At 40.5% G+C, this 16,377-nt stretch overlaps 2 protein-coding genes across 7 annotated transcripts in view; one reads left to right on the top strand and one right to left on the bottom strand.

Moving 5' to 3' along the window:
• gria4a (glutamate receptor, ionotropic, AMPA 4a) overlaps window positions 1-16,377 on the top strand; it is a 251,711-nt gene that overhangs the window by 44,728 nt on the left and 190,606 nt on the right. Inside the window, exon 3 of the mRNA XM_071496138.1 lies at window positions 10,334-10,399. The gene's annotated coding sequence lies outside the window, so the exon portion shown is untranslated. The remainder of the gene's footprint in view (window positions 1-10,333; window positions 10,400-16,377) is intronic.
• Window positions 1-16,377, bottom strand: part of pdgfd (platelet derived growth factor d) — a 48,840-nt gene that overhangs the window by 18,314 nt on the left and 14,149 nt on the right. For 3 of the 6 annotated variants that reach the window (XM_071496139.1, XM_071496140.1, XM_071496141.1), the window contains 3 exons: window positions 7,184-7,394; window positions 5,698-5,875; window positions 5,536-5,565 (listed from right to left, as the gene is read on the bottom strand). In XM_071496139.1, the coding sequence (XP_071352240.1) occupies window positions 5,536-5,565; window positions 5,698-5,875; window positions 7,184-7,394 (419 nt within the window). The remainder of the gene's footprint in view (window positions 1-5,535; window positions 5,566-5,697; window positions 5,876-7,183; window positions 7,395-16,377) is intronic. The other 3 variants (XM_071496142.1, XM_071496144.1, XM_071496145.1) reach the window with 3 other exon arrangements.

The following is a 16,377-nucleotide window of genomic DNA, read 5'->3' as shown; positions in this document are numbered from 1 at the left end:
AATCGCACCGGCCACATTTATGCTGTCTCATCTGTGTCAAAGCTCATTTTCAGGCCAGGAAAGTTCTCCCTCTCATGTAGCACAGTAGCTTTTCTTGTAGTTTACTGTCATACTTTTGGTGCAGAAGGGTCTCAGTATCATTATATCAGTATCATCATTATATATGTGTGTGTGTATATATATATATATATATATATATATATATATATATATATATATATATATATATATATATATATATATATAGTATAAATAATATAAAATTTTTGGCAAATGAGTCAGACTCAGATACAAGTATAGGGTGGTGGAGAGAGAGTCTGTTACCATATACAAAAGTGACAAAACGAACAGTTCCACTTAATGGATAGTGAAAAAGCAACCCGATGAACTGATAAACAAAAATCAAAAAGGCCAAACATCTGCCATCACCAAATTATCATATGTGTATTATTAACACAGTATCAGTATTTCAGTTTTTAAATATCATGGTTATTGTCAGTACTGGTATATCACACCACCTCTAATCGGCAGTATATTTATGTAAATACATTGTATCAGTTTTGATACTGTCTCCTGGTGACTGACATTAAAACAGTAGTAAAGCAGACTTATCATAACTCCTAGCTGACATAAAGCCTTGCATGGCCCGACCCTGTTCTTCATCACAATTAAATGATTACCCCCAGCCCTAACCATAACCTGAACCTAATACTGAACTTAATCTTAAAGCCAAGTCTTTACCCTCAAACAGCCCATTGAAGTAGTAAGAACCTGCCAAATTGTCCTCACAATGCAGAAATGCTCTCCCTAAGACGGTTTAAAACTGAAACTGGTCTTCACAAAGACAGTGATGTGAGCACAAACACTCATACATGCATACATGGATGTATTTCTGGTTTCATCTGGGGTCATATTCTGTTATATTCAATATTCATCAGTCCAGTCTGTTTGGGAAGCACATTTCGGATGACTCTGAATGGGTTTCTGGGAACTGACTGAGATCATGTTCCTGGATCAGTAGTGTTTTCCCAACTGCGACTGGCAGTCCCCCCCTCCCTTAGAACACTTTACTGTTACTTGTATGATCTCAGACAACAAATTCCATATTGGCGGAAAAGACACCCAAAACAAACAAACACCAATGAAAGTCTGAGGCTCTGACATCTGTCAAAGATAAACTTAGAGCTGCGTCTGCTCGCGATAAATATAATGAGGCTGATTTTGCACTCGTAGAGCATTTCTTTTGAGCCTTTATGAAGAAATAGCTCTTAAATTTTTATCTTATGCAATCAAAAGAACTCATTACTCCATGTGAGCCAGCATTGCAGATGACAAATCACACCCGCTGAAAACAAGATTTGAAAAGGATCAGAGAGGAATGATTTGGGAGAAAAACAGTGACATGAATAATGAGTAAAGCCTCTGTTTGGCTGGAGTGTTGCCTGCAGATGGTGAGCTTTTGTTTGCTTTTGGAGAGGCGAGCAGTATTATTCTTATATCAGACATAAAGGTCAATTTAGGTCCCAGTCTGTGGAAACCTATCCAAACTTGATGCGCATAAAAGAATTTTTATGCGCGCCAAGAGATCTGATCCAAAATGGACTCAAGATAATGAGAGCTGATGTGAAATGTGGCTGATGTGATGAGACCCTATTCACGGTTGTCATTTCTCATACAGTATATGAATAAAATCCTGATAGACTTTTGTTTACACTTAGCCACAGATCAGATCACAGTTTGGTGTGGGCTGAAAATCACCAGCAGTAGAGTAAATGGGCACTTGAGAAGTAAAGCTGCAGCAGTAACAGTTTAGCAGCCATATAAAAACTGTGCGGAACCGAACACAAACATGGATAAGTTGCACTGGCGGACTAATGCTTCACTTATCTTCACAGATTATGTAAATGCTACAACTGGTTGTTACACCTTCTGTACTCCTGTACATGATGAAATCTTTAGAGCCACTTTTTTCATAAAGTTTAATGCGATCAGGTGAAAGATGGCTTTAGTGTCAGAGGCAACTTCCACAGACTGCTCACTGCCCAAACACTTGGGAAGAGTACATGTTATGCATGCATCTTGGAGACATGGATACATTTACACCTTCTCAAATTCAGCTTTTTTGAGACCTGCTATATACTCTGCCCAAGACACACAAAGTGACTAAATTTAAAGAAAGAGGACACCAATGCTGCAGCAGCGTGATGCTCCTCTCATGAACAAGCAGCCATAAAGGGTCGATGAACAGAATGAAACCCTATCCAGACCTGATAAGACTTAATGTGATTTGCATCTGGCTTGACTTGGTCTTGGGTCAGCCTTTGGTTATGAGGCACTCAGAGTCCCTGTGGAGAGCTGTAGCGTTGACTGGATCTGACCAATGACTGGAGCCGAAAAGCGTCATCACGCAGTAACGACAGCGATATCGAAGAAAAAAAATTACGACGAACTGAAGCTTTTTAGAAAAAAAAGAAAATTAAAAAGCAGTGCGTTGGTTTAAAATATTAATGTCGACACATTTTCAGCGTCAATGTCATTGATAACAGCAACTACCTGTGCAGCCCCAGGTGTGAAAGACTAACACAGATTTGGAATATGGCAGGGGGTTAGTAGTAAAATTGTGTTTTGTTTCAGTCTTTATTACCTCTCTTTTCCCTGTAGGCTTCCATCTGACTCCTTTTCTCTCTCTTACACTGATGCTGGTTTACTTTGCCTCATGGTTTTACTTTTATCTAGTCCACCTCAGTCCACTCTATATCTCCCTGACTCATAAATGCCTCTCTCTCCCTCTCTCTCTCTCTCTCTCTCTCTCTCTGCCTCCCTCAGTTCAGGTTGTTTTAGTCATTAGCTGACATGCTGATACCATCTCAGACACCTGTTCTCTCCTACCAGTGCTGTTTCTCCTCATTCTCGCTCTGCCTTTCGTTGTCTCTCTCTTCCTCCTTTCCTCTCTCTGCTTCCTCTCCTCCTCCCTCTTATCTGTTCGACAGGTCTGGAGAGAACAAATTAGACCTGCTAAATTAAGCCACACACACAGCTCCAGTTTAGCTGAAGGGAAGCTGTGTGTGTGTGCGTATAAGATGGAAAGACGCAAACACACTCAAGCACAGGAGCTCTTTGAAAAATGGGTAAAACTGATCAAATAAGATAAGCCTCGAGAGCTGGATTCTGTTTTAAATGTACATAAGAGTGATTATTTGACCAGAGGAGAAATCACAAAGGAAGAGGAGGGAGGGAAGACAGAGAAAAGCAGCAGGAGTGGCTGACAAAGATGAAGCAGTTGTTTGGGGGTTTTGCATTAACGTAAAGTAACTAGATTCATTCAACAATTCAGTCAACTACCATATTTTAAGGTGCTTTTACTTTTACATTATGTTGGATTTAACATGGTCAACCTGCTCTCTAGTATTTTCAGTTGATGTAATTTAGGGCCACAGTTTTAGGCTGAGTCCTCTGTTGCCTTCTGTGTAACACTTTTCATATTGCCATAGCAACCGAGAACACTTGAGTTTGTTGTGGTGTGGGACTTTGTGGTCCTCTGCATTTCTGCAATTATCTTGATTTGATTTGCATTTAATAGAGATGCCACTTCAATCCTGGTGTCAGGACATCAGTCTCAGAAAAATCTAAAAAACTTATGGTGATTTTTGTCTGTTATTTGATGTTTTGTGTGGCTTGAAATGCTTTGCGCAGTACTTTACATGTACAGTATATCTACATATGTTATTTCCTTTAATAGTGACCAGGGCCTTTTTTTTTTTCTTCTAATCTCAGCTTCAAAAGGTAACAGACCTTTCTTTGAAGCAAATTGGCGGGAAGCCTTTTTTTTCTAATTCCCTTTGTTTGATAAGTATAATATTGTATTTTATTTTAGTACGAAGCTGCGTTTTGATCCGGTCTCATTTGCCCTGTTAAAGTTACTGCATTATGCTGTTAATACAAACTTAATACAAACACTTCCTGCAACCTTTTCAAATCAAAAGCTAGCATTTCATTTGCCAGAAACTGTCATTACTTAACAGGGCTTTTATTATGAAACATTTGGAGGCATACCTTATGCATGGATGGAATTAAAGTACAACAAAGCAAAATGGATCAGAATTAATGAATCAGATGCCACCACCCTGCTGCCAAAGTCTGGAAAAAAGCATGATTATATTGTTGACTGTATTACATTAAAGTGGCAGAAATGTACATTTGCACATTACATGACAGGCATCAGGTGTTTATCCACTCTTGTTTTTTCCCTGGCCTGCACTTTGTCAATGACACCCATGTTCATTATCACTGATCAAACTCAATCAGCTACACCATTAAATTGCAGCTTACACATGAATGCATCAACAATAATAATTCAGTAATATCATATATATATATATATATATATATATATATATATATAGCATTCTGAGGGTGGTCATTCTGCATTGTGAGTACTTTTACTTTTGCTGATATTACTTCTTTACCTTTAATACTTGCTTAACACATAAGGCCTGTGTAGATAAATACAGCAGCGTATTTCTCAGTGAAACTGTTGTTGAAAAACTGGTAAAAACATCAGTGAGCCACATCATTGCACTGGGTGATGTCACATCATGACAGTGAAGTTTGAGTCAGTCCCTTGTACTCCGCCCTGCTGACGGTAATACTAGTTAGCATACAAAATATGTATTAATCCACTGCTAAAAATAGTCCTCAACGAGTGCACTACTTACTCCAGTTTCAGTTCTAGTTAAAAACTACAGTGCCCAGTTTTAGGACATGAGGGGGCCCTATTTTGATGTTTACATCTTCACTGGGCAATGAGCTTTGGGCTGAGTGCAGCAGACATAATATATGTATAAGGAAGTTAGAAAGTGCGGACTAACACACAGTCTTTGTTGAAATGAATGAAAGCCTTGTCCTTAAAAATCTCAGCTGCAATATCAAAATGACTATGAAAGTGTAAGACTGTCTGAAAATACAGCCTCTTTGTCTCTATTACCGTCTTGCCCTTTGGTTCATCTGTGCTCACACCACTTTTTTTTTCTCAGATAATAAGCGGTGCCACCAGCTCAACCCCGTCTATGATGCCGTGTCTCTTCCCCACTCTCTCCTCTGTACTCGTGAAAGAGGAAGCCAGGGAACATCTTTAAATGCCTTTTTCTCTCTCCGCTGTTCTGTCTCTTCCCCTTTCCCCTCTGATTATAGGGTGGGAGAACATCTTCAAATCAGATTCCCTCTCTTTCTTCTTTCCCCTTCCTGACAGAATGACAAAGCTAATCTCCTTATCTGTTCATTTGACAGCCTTTAGGAGAACACTTTCTCATCTTCCCTCCCTCCACCCCTGCCTCCTCCCCCCATCCCTCCATCTCTCCTCTACTGTCAAGTAGACATGAGAGAAAAGAACAGTTGGCTAATACATTTTGGCATTTTACCGACCACTTCACTAGATCCTTCTCCTCTCCCTTCCTGTCCCATCTATTTATCTCCCCATCATACCAGCTCTCTCCTTTATTGTCAAGTGGAGGTAAAAGAGTGAGAGAAGCATTTTACCTGAGGCGTTGCAGTGGTACTTGGGCTGAACTTCATGTCACAAAAAAAAAAAACAAAACAAAAAAAAAAACTTTAAGCTATGTCACAAATAACAGCTCATGATTCATCGTCAGCTGTGTGTGTGTGTGTGTGTGTGTGTGTGTGTGTGTGTACGTCTCTCACCAGCAGTGAGTAGTAGACTTTGAATCCCGGCTTTGCAACAAAGTAATCATCAGACTTGAAGGTGACTCTGAGCGTGTTGGTTTTGGAGTTGAGACTAGGTGGAGCTTTCTGCCCACACCAGCGACCCCAAGTTATAGTGCTGGTCTCTGATTGGTCCTCCACCTCCACAAAGTCATACCTGGAGCGAGAAAGAAAGAGGAGGCAGATGAATGCGTGGGAGGGAAGAGGGGAGAAAGATAAAGGATAAAGGAAATTGTACATGTCAAGACAATACAAAAAGTGAGACTTTGAAACTGAAAAAAAAATACATGAATGAATGAATGTGTTTGTTTGTCTTCCCTCACAAATGGAAGGAAGAACGTCATTTATGGTGATACCTTTGGCTGATGGTGATGTTACTTGTTTTGCAAGAATTTGAACATAAACCATTTGGACAAATACAATTTTGGGGGACCCTGGCACAACATCTAAATCTAGCCACAGCCTCAAAGGACATAGTGTGCGTTTGGTCATTTCTGCTACTCCCTAACACAATCTAGATTAGTTTAACGATCTCAAGACACTTCACAGCTCATGTTATCAAACCTGTGATGAGACAACTCTATGATGTCTTCTCAAACCACCAGGCCATCAGCCAGCCATGGTACTTGACAGCAAGAATTCTCAGGGGAAAAGTTAAAGTTTTCAAGTAACTTTGACTAAACGTTCCGGCAATCAATGCCCCAGTCAATTAATGAGTCCATCTATCAAAATGCACACAGAAATACACACACAGTCAATGTTCCAAACAAGATTTGTGAAAGCAGGCAAAGCTCCTTTCTCCCTCTTCCTACCTTTCCGCATCTCTCCTGCCTCTCTTTTCCCCATGCCCCCGCCCCCCATGTCTTTTCAGCAAAGTGCTTACAAAGACAGCTGAGTTGCATATGGGGATTAAAAAGTCTATTTTCTCCCCTCAACCCTCAAGGACAAACTTCTTATACTTCTTGGCAAGAAAGCAAACTTAAACTATCCATCTCTCTCATCCTGATTCCACCCCCCCGTACCTTTTTATGTTCTTTTCTCGCACATCCTTCTGATCACAGTTTATTGTTGGTGTGCAAATGTGCATAAATTATCAAATCATTTTCACATGTTTTAATGTTGCTGATTTTGTCCTCTCAACTTGAAAGTTTTACTCGATAAACTTTTCCTCTCCTCTTTCTCACTCCAAACCATCTCTCCATCATTCCTTCTCTCACTACCTGGTTATTAAATCGCTCTTACTTTCATCTGACCTTTCTCCTTTATGGCTGCTTGTAATTCATCAGTGCTCCCTCCCCTGTACCTCTATCATTCTTTCCTCCTTTCAGGTATTATCTTTCTTGCCTTTTGTCTTTTCCTGCGAAAGACATTTTATGTCTGCTTACTTCTCTCTGTCTTCTGTTCTAATCCTCTCTTCTGAATTTCTCCCCCCTCTCCATCTGTTTCTCTGCATCCCACGTTTTACCTGCACACTCCAATCTCAGCCTCCTCCAGACCGAAGTGTCCGTCAAACTCCAGGTGAATGCGGCTCCCTGGCGGTGACAGCAGTTTCCATGACAACAGCAGGTTGCGGGGGTAAGCGTTAGGGTAGCGTGGGCTGTTGATGACTCCGCCCACTGGCGTTACCGTGATGTTCTCCTCTTTGCGGTACAAGTCTGTGGTGAGGCGATTGCTGTCTGTTAGTGGTTACAACTAATCAGTTAGTTAGTCCAGCTCTAAATAAAAAAACAAGTGAAGCAGTTTGTATGGACTTTGGCAAGATAGACACATTTGTTGAGATAAACAGAGGCACAAACACACACAAAAAATACAAATATAAATGTGCCATTTCTGTCTAATGATGACATAACCTCAGCAAAAACAGGTACTTTAAAATCGAACACATACAAAAGCTAATTTATAAAAACATACCCTGACTGAAATATGATGGTACCACTCTCATATCTGTCCCTTCAGTGGTAACTTTCAGCCAGCAACCGCTTAGCTTAGCATAAAGACTGGAAAACAGGGGAGAAGAGCTAGTCTGGCTCTGGGTGTTAGCTTTTACAACACTGTTTTTGTATAGATGAAAAGTAACAAGATTTACTGTGGTAATAAGTGATCTTAAAGTTTCTGGTAGGATGATATTTTTTTTACAGTCAAACAGCTGTTTCCCCCTGTTTCCAGTTTTTCCAAAGTGCATGTCTGAGCTTTTCACACCCATCACATTTTATTATTTCTGTACAAGTTTACAATTTGGCCTGGCAGTGCTTCTAGAATGAGGGTCAAGGGTCACTGCTGTGCCCAAAGTACTGCCTCTGTACTCTCTGCATGCCCCATCTACTTTGCCTCTGCTTATTAGCTTCACTGCTTTACTGAGTAGTTCTATAAACTATAATGGTACTTTCCAAAGTATAATTATTACTCATCAGTACTGATGAACATCATAGTCACACCCACTGAAAATTTAATCCTGATTAATCAACCCAATCATAAATATAATTTTGATATTTTGATATTTTGATATTGCACAACACAACTCATGAACTGTCCACAGAATTTTATTGCTGATTAGAGGGCATTTTCTTGTACACACACACACACACATACACTCTCTAAGGTCAGGCACTGTGCTGAAGGAGGCTGACAGGGCTATATTTTTTGAGGTGTGTGTATATTTTGCGAGAGAGCTGAATGCATAATCAAGGCACCATAGCCTGCACCCAAGGGAGATGATGATGAAGCTCTGGTCTTCTTTTCCACCTCTTCACCGCAAACTTCCCCTAATTCCCCCTCCTATCTCATCCCATCTCTTAACGTTCCTCTTCTCTGCTTCGGTCAGTACTCCTGTCTCATCGGTCATTCAGCGTTCTCTGGCAGTCTCACCTTCTGCTAATTCTGGCTTCAGCAATTAAGACTCTGCCTCAGAATGTGTGCAAGCATATATGCATTTTTCTGTGTGAGGGAGTGTGTGCTTTCAGTTATGAGCATTTATGCTTGTGTGAATGTATCTGCGTGCGCAATTGTGAGTGAGTGGGTGTTTGTGTGTGCGATGGGGCAGAGTTTGTTTGTAATGGGATTCTTCCACTCTGCTGATCAGAGGCCTGACTGTGTAGGTCCATTCAGTCATAAAAGTGCTTATGTGTCAGGAACTTTCACCCACTAAGGTGCCTGGGGAACAGAGCCGTCTGTGTGTGTGTGTGTGTGTGTGTGAGTGTATCTATCAGCATTGCACCTAAGGAAAAATGTGTTTATGTGTATGTGAACTATATCAACTATATGAACTATATATCATCACAAGGCAGCAAAATACTGTGTTGCGTCTACTGTGTATTTCAGTGGATCTTAGCAAACTGAAGTTACATCTTCCAGGGATTTTACGTGACTCTTATGGAAGCCAGCACTGGTCTAGGAGCCAAACTCTGTCTTTTTTTTAAACTTGGTTTGATCTCTTAATACTTGTCCATGTTTTCTCTGTGTTACCGTTTTGTCTTAGATACTCAAAACTCATCTATCCATCTTGAAAAGAGACCCACCCAACATCCCTTGCATTTGTTAGTTTTCGAGAAGTTTCAGGTTAACTTTTTCCGAAACGCTATGGTTTTCATTGTTGATTAGCCAAACATACAGTATGTAGGTTTTATTTTCCACTGAAGTGTGAGGATAAACCTACGGCTCAAGTTGTTCATTGGCACAGTAACAAGGTACAATGAAAACTGTGTCTGGAAGACATTAGTTTTAGTGGCAACACATTTTCTAAAGAAAGGGTATCCATATGCACAACAATAACAGAGCTCCATTTTGTGTGTTACTGTATGTTTGCATGTTTGAACATATATGTGTACTATATCTAAGTTTATGTATGAATGTGCATTTATTGCAACATGAATTAGCATTCATGTGCCCACCCAAGTGTGTCTGTGTGAGAAAGTGTGTGAGAGACAGAAAGTATTAAGAAGAAGGGAGATAATAAAATGAGAAAATATGCAAATATGCTCGAGTACCACCCAGCTCTTTTGGATGCTGCTCCTCAGTCACACCATTGACCTTACTATAAATCATGCAGTGATGTCAGTGACTCCATTGCAAATTCATGCAAATGAGGCAATGATAAGAAAAGGGGTTTCTGTTAAAGATCCAGTCCAGAGAATTGACAGTGCTGGAAACAGGTAGCTACATTTCATTGGCCTGCTTTGCAAATGCATGTAGGTCTACAGTCTGGGTAAAAGGCTGAAGTGGAGTCAGGGCAGGATCCTTAGGAACCCAACAAATATGTGGAGACACAGTGCAGTCCAGAAATACTAGGGCAAGAACAATTTTTTTTCTGTATAGCTCTGGAGGTCTGCACTTTGGACTTAAAGTGAAACAGTGACTATGGTAACTTCTTTAACGGTGTTCAAACTATTTTCAAAGGTGCTATATGTAAGTTTTCGCAACCTCTGGACATGGTATTTTACCAGGAGTGGGAGATGGTGGTGGAAGTAATTGCTTGCTAGGAGTTTCAGCCATTGATTGATTTCCAAGACAAGGTTAGAATACGCCCTCTAGTCAGCACTGCAGTGACTCACTATAGCATAGTTGTATTATGAAATAGAAGCAAAACAAGATTTATCAAAGTCATTGTATTTCATTGCAGGAGACAGCTTTTGGCAAATAAAGGAATGAAGTTTGATGCTGAACTTGAGACATTTCCTCTAGATTGGTAAGTAAACAGCAATTAATGCCAATTTTGGCTATGTAGCAAAACCAAAAACTTACAGATCTGCTCAAGCTGGTAGTAATGGTTAGAAAGCCTGTGGTAGTGAGTGGGTGAAAGACTGAATAAACAGTACCAGGACTCTTACCTTGGATAATAGTACTACTAAATAGCCCACTCTAAATGTATACTCAAGCTAATTTAAGTCGTCATTTTTTATTAGTCTTTCTTATGGTTGCATAGCACATAAGATTGCCTAACTCTCGCCATCAAAGCAACACAATCATTAGTGTTAATATGTACTGTATTTTACAGGGCTTGTGCTCCAAACCAGTAACCTAACATTTATCCCCTCCAGCCTTGACAGAAACTTAATGTTCTGCAATAAGATGATGTCAATAGTGCTGATAATATCACTGACAGTCTGACTCACACCTCTAGATTTAAATATACACCCCTACACGCAATGTCTGACACCGGCAATTAAGCTTTCAAACTCCTGATCTGACACTTGAAAAATCGTGACAATGACTCTGTTACGTGTGATGTGTGTCTGTGGGGGTTGATCAAGGTGTGTTTGTGCATGTGCCAAGTTTCAAGACAAAGTTCTCAACAGTATGTGTGTATTTGCATGGATGCATGTCTGCCAGGATGTATGTGGGTAAATTCTCACTAATAAAACTTGGCTTTCCCACCTCCAGTGCCAGGGTGTGATGTTCTTCATGGCTCTGAGATCTATTTCTGATCCAAGTGCCAATCACACTCGAATCACCCAGCAACAAGCGTGCATCAGAGACTGAAAAATAACTCTGTTGAGAAAGTGCTGTCAAACTCAAAGACAAAAAAAACAAGAAAAGGGCTGATGATGAAGATGAGATGTTAAACCTCATATTTCTCTTTTAATTAAAACTTGATTTTGGTGAAGTCACAGCTGTGCACTCACCTTATATTATACTTATACTCTCTATTCTGCACAAAACAAACCCTATTTTTCTTGACTGACAGTTTGCATATGATACATTCTCACTCAGAGACACACTCCCACAGGACATTGCCTATAACAAGGCAACCCCATTTCCTACATCTGCCTTTCCCTGTCTAACATATCCTGTCTGACTTTCATCTTCTCAAAATCAATTCTCATAAACCCCAACACCAGCTAACAGGACAAACATAATTCATTCACTTTCAGCTGTGAAAAACTTCCCAGAGAAATGCATTGTCTCTGTTCTCTTTGTTGGTGGCATTCCCTGTTTCTATCTAAAAATCCGTGTTTTAAACTGTTATGGATTGGGATTTGATGTGCATTGAGATTATGAAATTAGTTAAACTACATAATTGCAGATGATTCTACATTGCATCAATGAAAATGAATAATTTGACATTTTGGCAAGTACTGTATGCTAATTTGCCGTTGCGGAGCAGTAGATAAGAAGACCAATACCACTGTCATATCTGTCTACAGGCTCCAACCATGGGCAGGCGGATGAATGAAATTTCAGATTAAACCAAGGAAATGTGTTCATTAGTGAAAGTATTTTGTTACTTTCAGACAGAGCCAGGCCAGCTGTTTCCCCCTGTTTCCAGTCTCTGTGCTAAGCTACGATAACCGACTATGGGATGCAGCTCCATATATATGAGAGTAGTGTTAATCTTATTACCTAATTCTCCAGCAGAAAGCAAACAGTGTACTTCACAGAGCTGTTCCTTTAATAAACTTTTAAGTTAAAAGAGAATGAATGAGCATATCAATGACAGGACTAGCTAGTAAAGAAACCAGTTCTCACTGAATAGACAGGTGTCTGAAAAAGTCTGTAATATCAAGGGAAAGGCTTCTTGCATGATACATTGTAGTTTGTGTGCAGCAGTGGATAGTTTTGGACAACTTTATTCATATTGTGAGGCAGGCATTAGCTCAACCACGGTCTAGGTATCACTCAGTCTAGTAAATACAGGTTTATTTTAGTGAGGATTTCATGAACCAACTTGGCTTTAGCATGAATGAGTGTGGCAGCTTTACCAATAATCCACAGAGATACTTGACTTAAAATACTCTGTTATCATTATTATTATCATTACATTTTCTGTCATTCCCAGTTATCTTCTGGACTGTTTATTCATCTGTGTTTAGCACAGAGTGTAAAACATTATGCATTAGCTGCTAAACACTGTGTGTGTGTACTCGTGTGTTTGTTTGTGAATATGTGTGTTTATGTCATTGGTTGCGTATGTGTGTACAATGGGTTTGTATATGCACATCTGTAAGCCACTATATGTGAGTCTGTGATTGTGTGCATGTACATGTGTGTTGGTTGTTGATGCGGGAAGCTGTCCTTGCACCCTCAGAGTATTTCCACCCATGAGAAATAACCAAAGCCTTTTCCATCTGGCTAAATGTTAGCTCAAGGCCTCCGTGTGTGTGTGTGTGTGCATGTGTGTGCGTGCGCATCGCTGTGCTGCATATCAAAGCCCGTGCTGGCTCCACTGTTTTGCCACTCTCTCATGACAAATCAGCTTTAAATATTCTCCCTTGTTTCTCAGTCACGCTCACACAAGCATACAGGCATGAAAAAGACAAACACACACACACACCCCAGGGATGAACGCTGCATGCCGAGGGGTGTCAGCTTTGGTCAGCATCGGCTCTCGCCCCACATCTCTCCTCTCTTCTCTTCACTTCCTCTCTTCCCTCCGTCCTGCACCATCTTCTCTACCTCTGTGTCCCTGTCGTTCTGATCATGACCAAAAAAGTCAAGCTTATCATTTTTTTTGTTTTGGTGTACCTTAATCAATACCTGATATACAGTAGATTCTCACACTTGAAAATATTTAGTGCTTAGAGACCACTAACGATGAAAAAAGTGAAGAAACAGTGCGTCACTACTGTATCTCTCTCTTCCTCTGTTGGATTTAATCTTTCTCTTTTCTGTCCGATTACTATTTTTGATGCAGTCTCACCTTTGCTGCTAAAACCAATTAACTTCCATCACTTTCTTTTATGCAGAGAGACTGCATGCTTTTTGCAGTTTCAGTTTCAAGCGTTGGCATGGAGATGAAGGCCAAATATAGACAGGATTGAAAGACTGGAGGGACCTCTCAGTAATTCTCAAGTCTAACTGACAAAACGACAATCAAGAAGGAAAATGAATGTTTAAAGAAAGGGGGTGTGGGGGGTGTCCAGTGCATTAGGCAGGCCACAGAGGCATTCATCTGAGAGCTACATACGTGCCGAGGCAGCTGGGGCGTACGTATCCATGAATTATAGAGAACAGCAGGCCTATATATAATTATAGAAAAGAACACACTATATGCGTTATGTCCCTTCAGTTGGACACAACAGAGCTGCTGCATTAGCTTGATGGACACAGAGTTGTGGTCAGAGAAGTGTCATGAGAAAACATGCTTATGGATTTCCATCTGAATTATGTTTTGTTCAAAAAGTGTAAGACAAGAAAAGCATAAAATATCTAAATATTGTCAGCATTAACGAGTTAATCACAATGAGATTAAGAACCAAGCATAATGTGTTAATCGTGTTAATTGCATGCCACCAAAGATTCTTTATTTTACAGTGTCACTGGTGCCGTCACCAAAGATTCCAGAGCGCTACATCCTAGAATCTTTGGCTGCTACTATTTTGTCCCTTTGACGCACCCTTACTTGTTGTCAAGCTGCCACAGACACTTCCTACAAAGATTTTACATGGCAGAGCAAGATACTTCATGGCAAGTCATGTCTATGGGAGCAAAAGGGGGACGGTTCCGGGTTTGCATAAAGGGGCGTGTCAGGAGACCAACAGGAGATCATTGTTGGTGAAGATCGAATGAGTTGGAATATTGGCTTGTTGAAACCTCTGCAGACTATAGAGTAGCTATTCTCATCCTAGTATCCACTGCAACCTGTCCAACTGTCTATTAATTAAATATTTGGCTTGAAACATCTGCTTAGAAACATCTCGGTGGCCTGGTAACGTTACCACAAAGAACTTTCTATTTAAATGCTTCTGGAAAATATTGGTTTCTCAGTGATGTCAACAACAGGACTGTATAGATATTGATGACTCACACACTGACTGAAATGCTCCCCAAACAGCTTCACACATTTAACTTCCCACATGCAAACAACTCACAAGCAAACAGAAACAAGTGTATGGTGGCTTTTATACATGCAATAAGCACACGCTCTCTTTAGTCCTGCAGTCCTTGCAGTAAACCTACAGTACATATCAGGCAGACATCCATTCAGCCATTTCTCACATTGTCTCACTTTCTTTGCTTTTCAATCTCTTTTCTTAACTCCTCATCTTCAGCAGAGTAAAAACTATAATTATTGCCTTGCGGTTGTATGCCTCCAGCAACCAGTCAAGTGGCAGTTTACATCCACATTTGTCCAGACTCATTAATATATGTAATGAAGACTTTGAAGGAATTTATTTTAATAAGTTATGAAGCATATTTTGTCATAATTGGTGTGAACTCTTCAATTACGGTCAAGAAAGTGTTTTGTGAAGTCGTAGTGATCTTGACCTTTGACAACAATTATTTTCACCAGTTGATCCACAACCGATGAGAACTTGTTTGTGCTAAATTTGAAGAAATTCCCTCAAAGCATTCGTGAGATATCACGTTCAAAAGGGTGGGATAGATGGATGGACAGATGGAAAACCTGAAAACATTACGCCTGTGGCCGAGGCTGTTGCCGTTGTGGAGGCATGATAAAAGTTCATCATGACCTAGCACTTGTTCCTGTAGCCCCTGCCTGGGGACAATTTTAGTACAATCCAAAACACTGTAGGGGGTTTGGCACTCTCCGCTCTCCACTCATAAGAGGGGTTACACTCTCAGTGTGTGTTTGTGTGGGTGGATGTTTTCACTGTAAGAGCGTCAGCATGTGAGAGGTTGAAAAAGCATATGTGTGCACTCCGTGAGTACATACCACAGTTTAAAGGTTTGGAAGATTTTGTGTGAGGGCAATTGGGTGTATGCTTCTGTGTGTGTGTGTGTGTGTGTGTGTGTGTGTGTGTGTGTGTGTGTGTGTGTGTGTGTGTGTGTGTGTGTGTGTTCCTTTGAAGCCAACACAAAGGTGCTGTGACACAGACAGAGGAGGTTAGACAAACATTCACAGGCATGACCAAAACACTGTTTACTGAGCTCAGTCTCTTCAGAAAGACTACATACAACTCAGAGTGGACACAAAGGACAAAATGAAGGTGAGGAAAGGTTGACAATCAAGAATGAGACAGAGCAGAGATGAAGGACACTGGGATGGATGAGGGAGAAAGAGGAAGAGACAGTGATTAAGTGAGGTAGGAAAGGACGGATGAGAAGAGGAGACTAAAAAGGAAACAGGGAGAGAAAAATAAATGTAAAGCCAGAACAGATAAAGAAAGAGAGGGTGGTGACAGTGGAGAGACACATAGAGAAACACCGCTGCAGCTACTGTACTGTGAAAAGAACAAGGGAAGTCCACAAAGCCCCAGGATACCTCAACACATCAAACACTGTATAGGCTACACCAAAGAGCATGTCTTAGCTAGACTCATAAATAAGCAAAGATACTAACTGCTTTGTGTGCATGTTTGAAGTGTTGTGCATGTTTGTGTAAGTGTGTCACTCGCTTTGTTTGTGATGTGTGCCAATTTGTGCAAATTCATCATTATCTCACTTCTGCCATCTATCTTCAAAGGCAAAAACAAAGAGGAGACTTCAGTGGAAAGCTGTGACTCACAATGCATTTAATGTTTTTTTCTTTGGTACTGGAGCCTTTTAGCTGGTCCTTACATCTTCACCAGCAAGTCTCAATGGTCCTTTTGGGCCTATGATTAGCATTAGCATCCACTTAGCATTTGCAAGTGCCTTTCAGGCAACTATGACTCAACACCTGTTGATGGGGACAAATTAGCCTAATGGGTACAAAGAAGAGGGATGAGCTACACTTCTCTGAATAGGGCGGAAAATCAGTGGTTAAAACGTTGAACAGATAGC

The sequence above is a fragment of the Trachinotus anak genome, unplaced genomic scaffold (assembly GCF_046630095.1).
Source record: "Trachinotus anak isolate AG129_WGS33_773 ecotype Australia unplaced genomic scaffold, CSIRO_AGI_Tana_v1 ptg000014l, whole genome shotgun sequence".
Classification (NCBI taxonomy): domain Eukaryota; kingdom Metazoa; phylum Chordata; class Actinopteri; order Carangiformes; family Carangidae; genus Trachinotus; species Trachinotus anak.
Note: the sequence above shows the minus strand (reverse complement) of the source record. Positions and strands in the feature narration are given on the sequence as shown.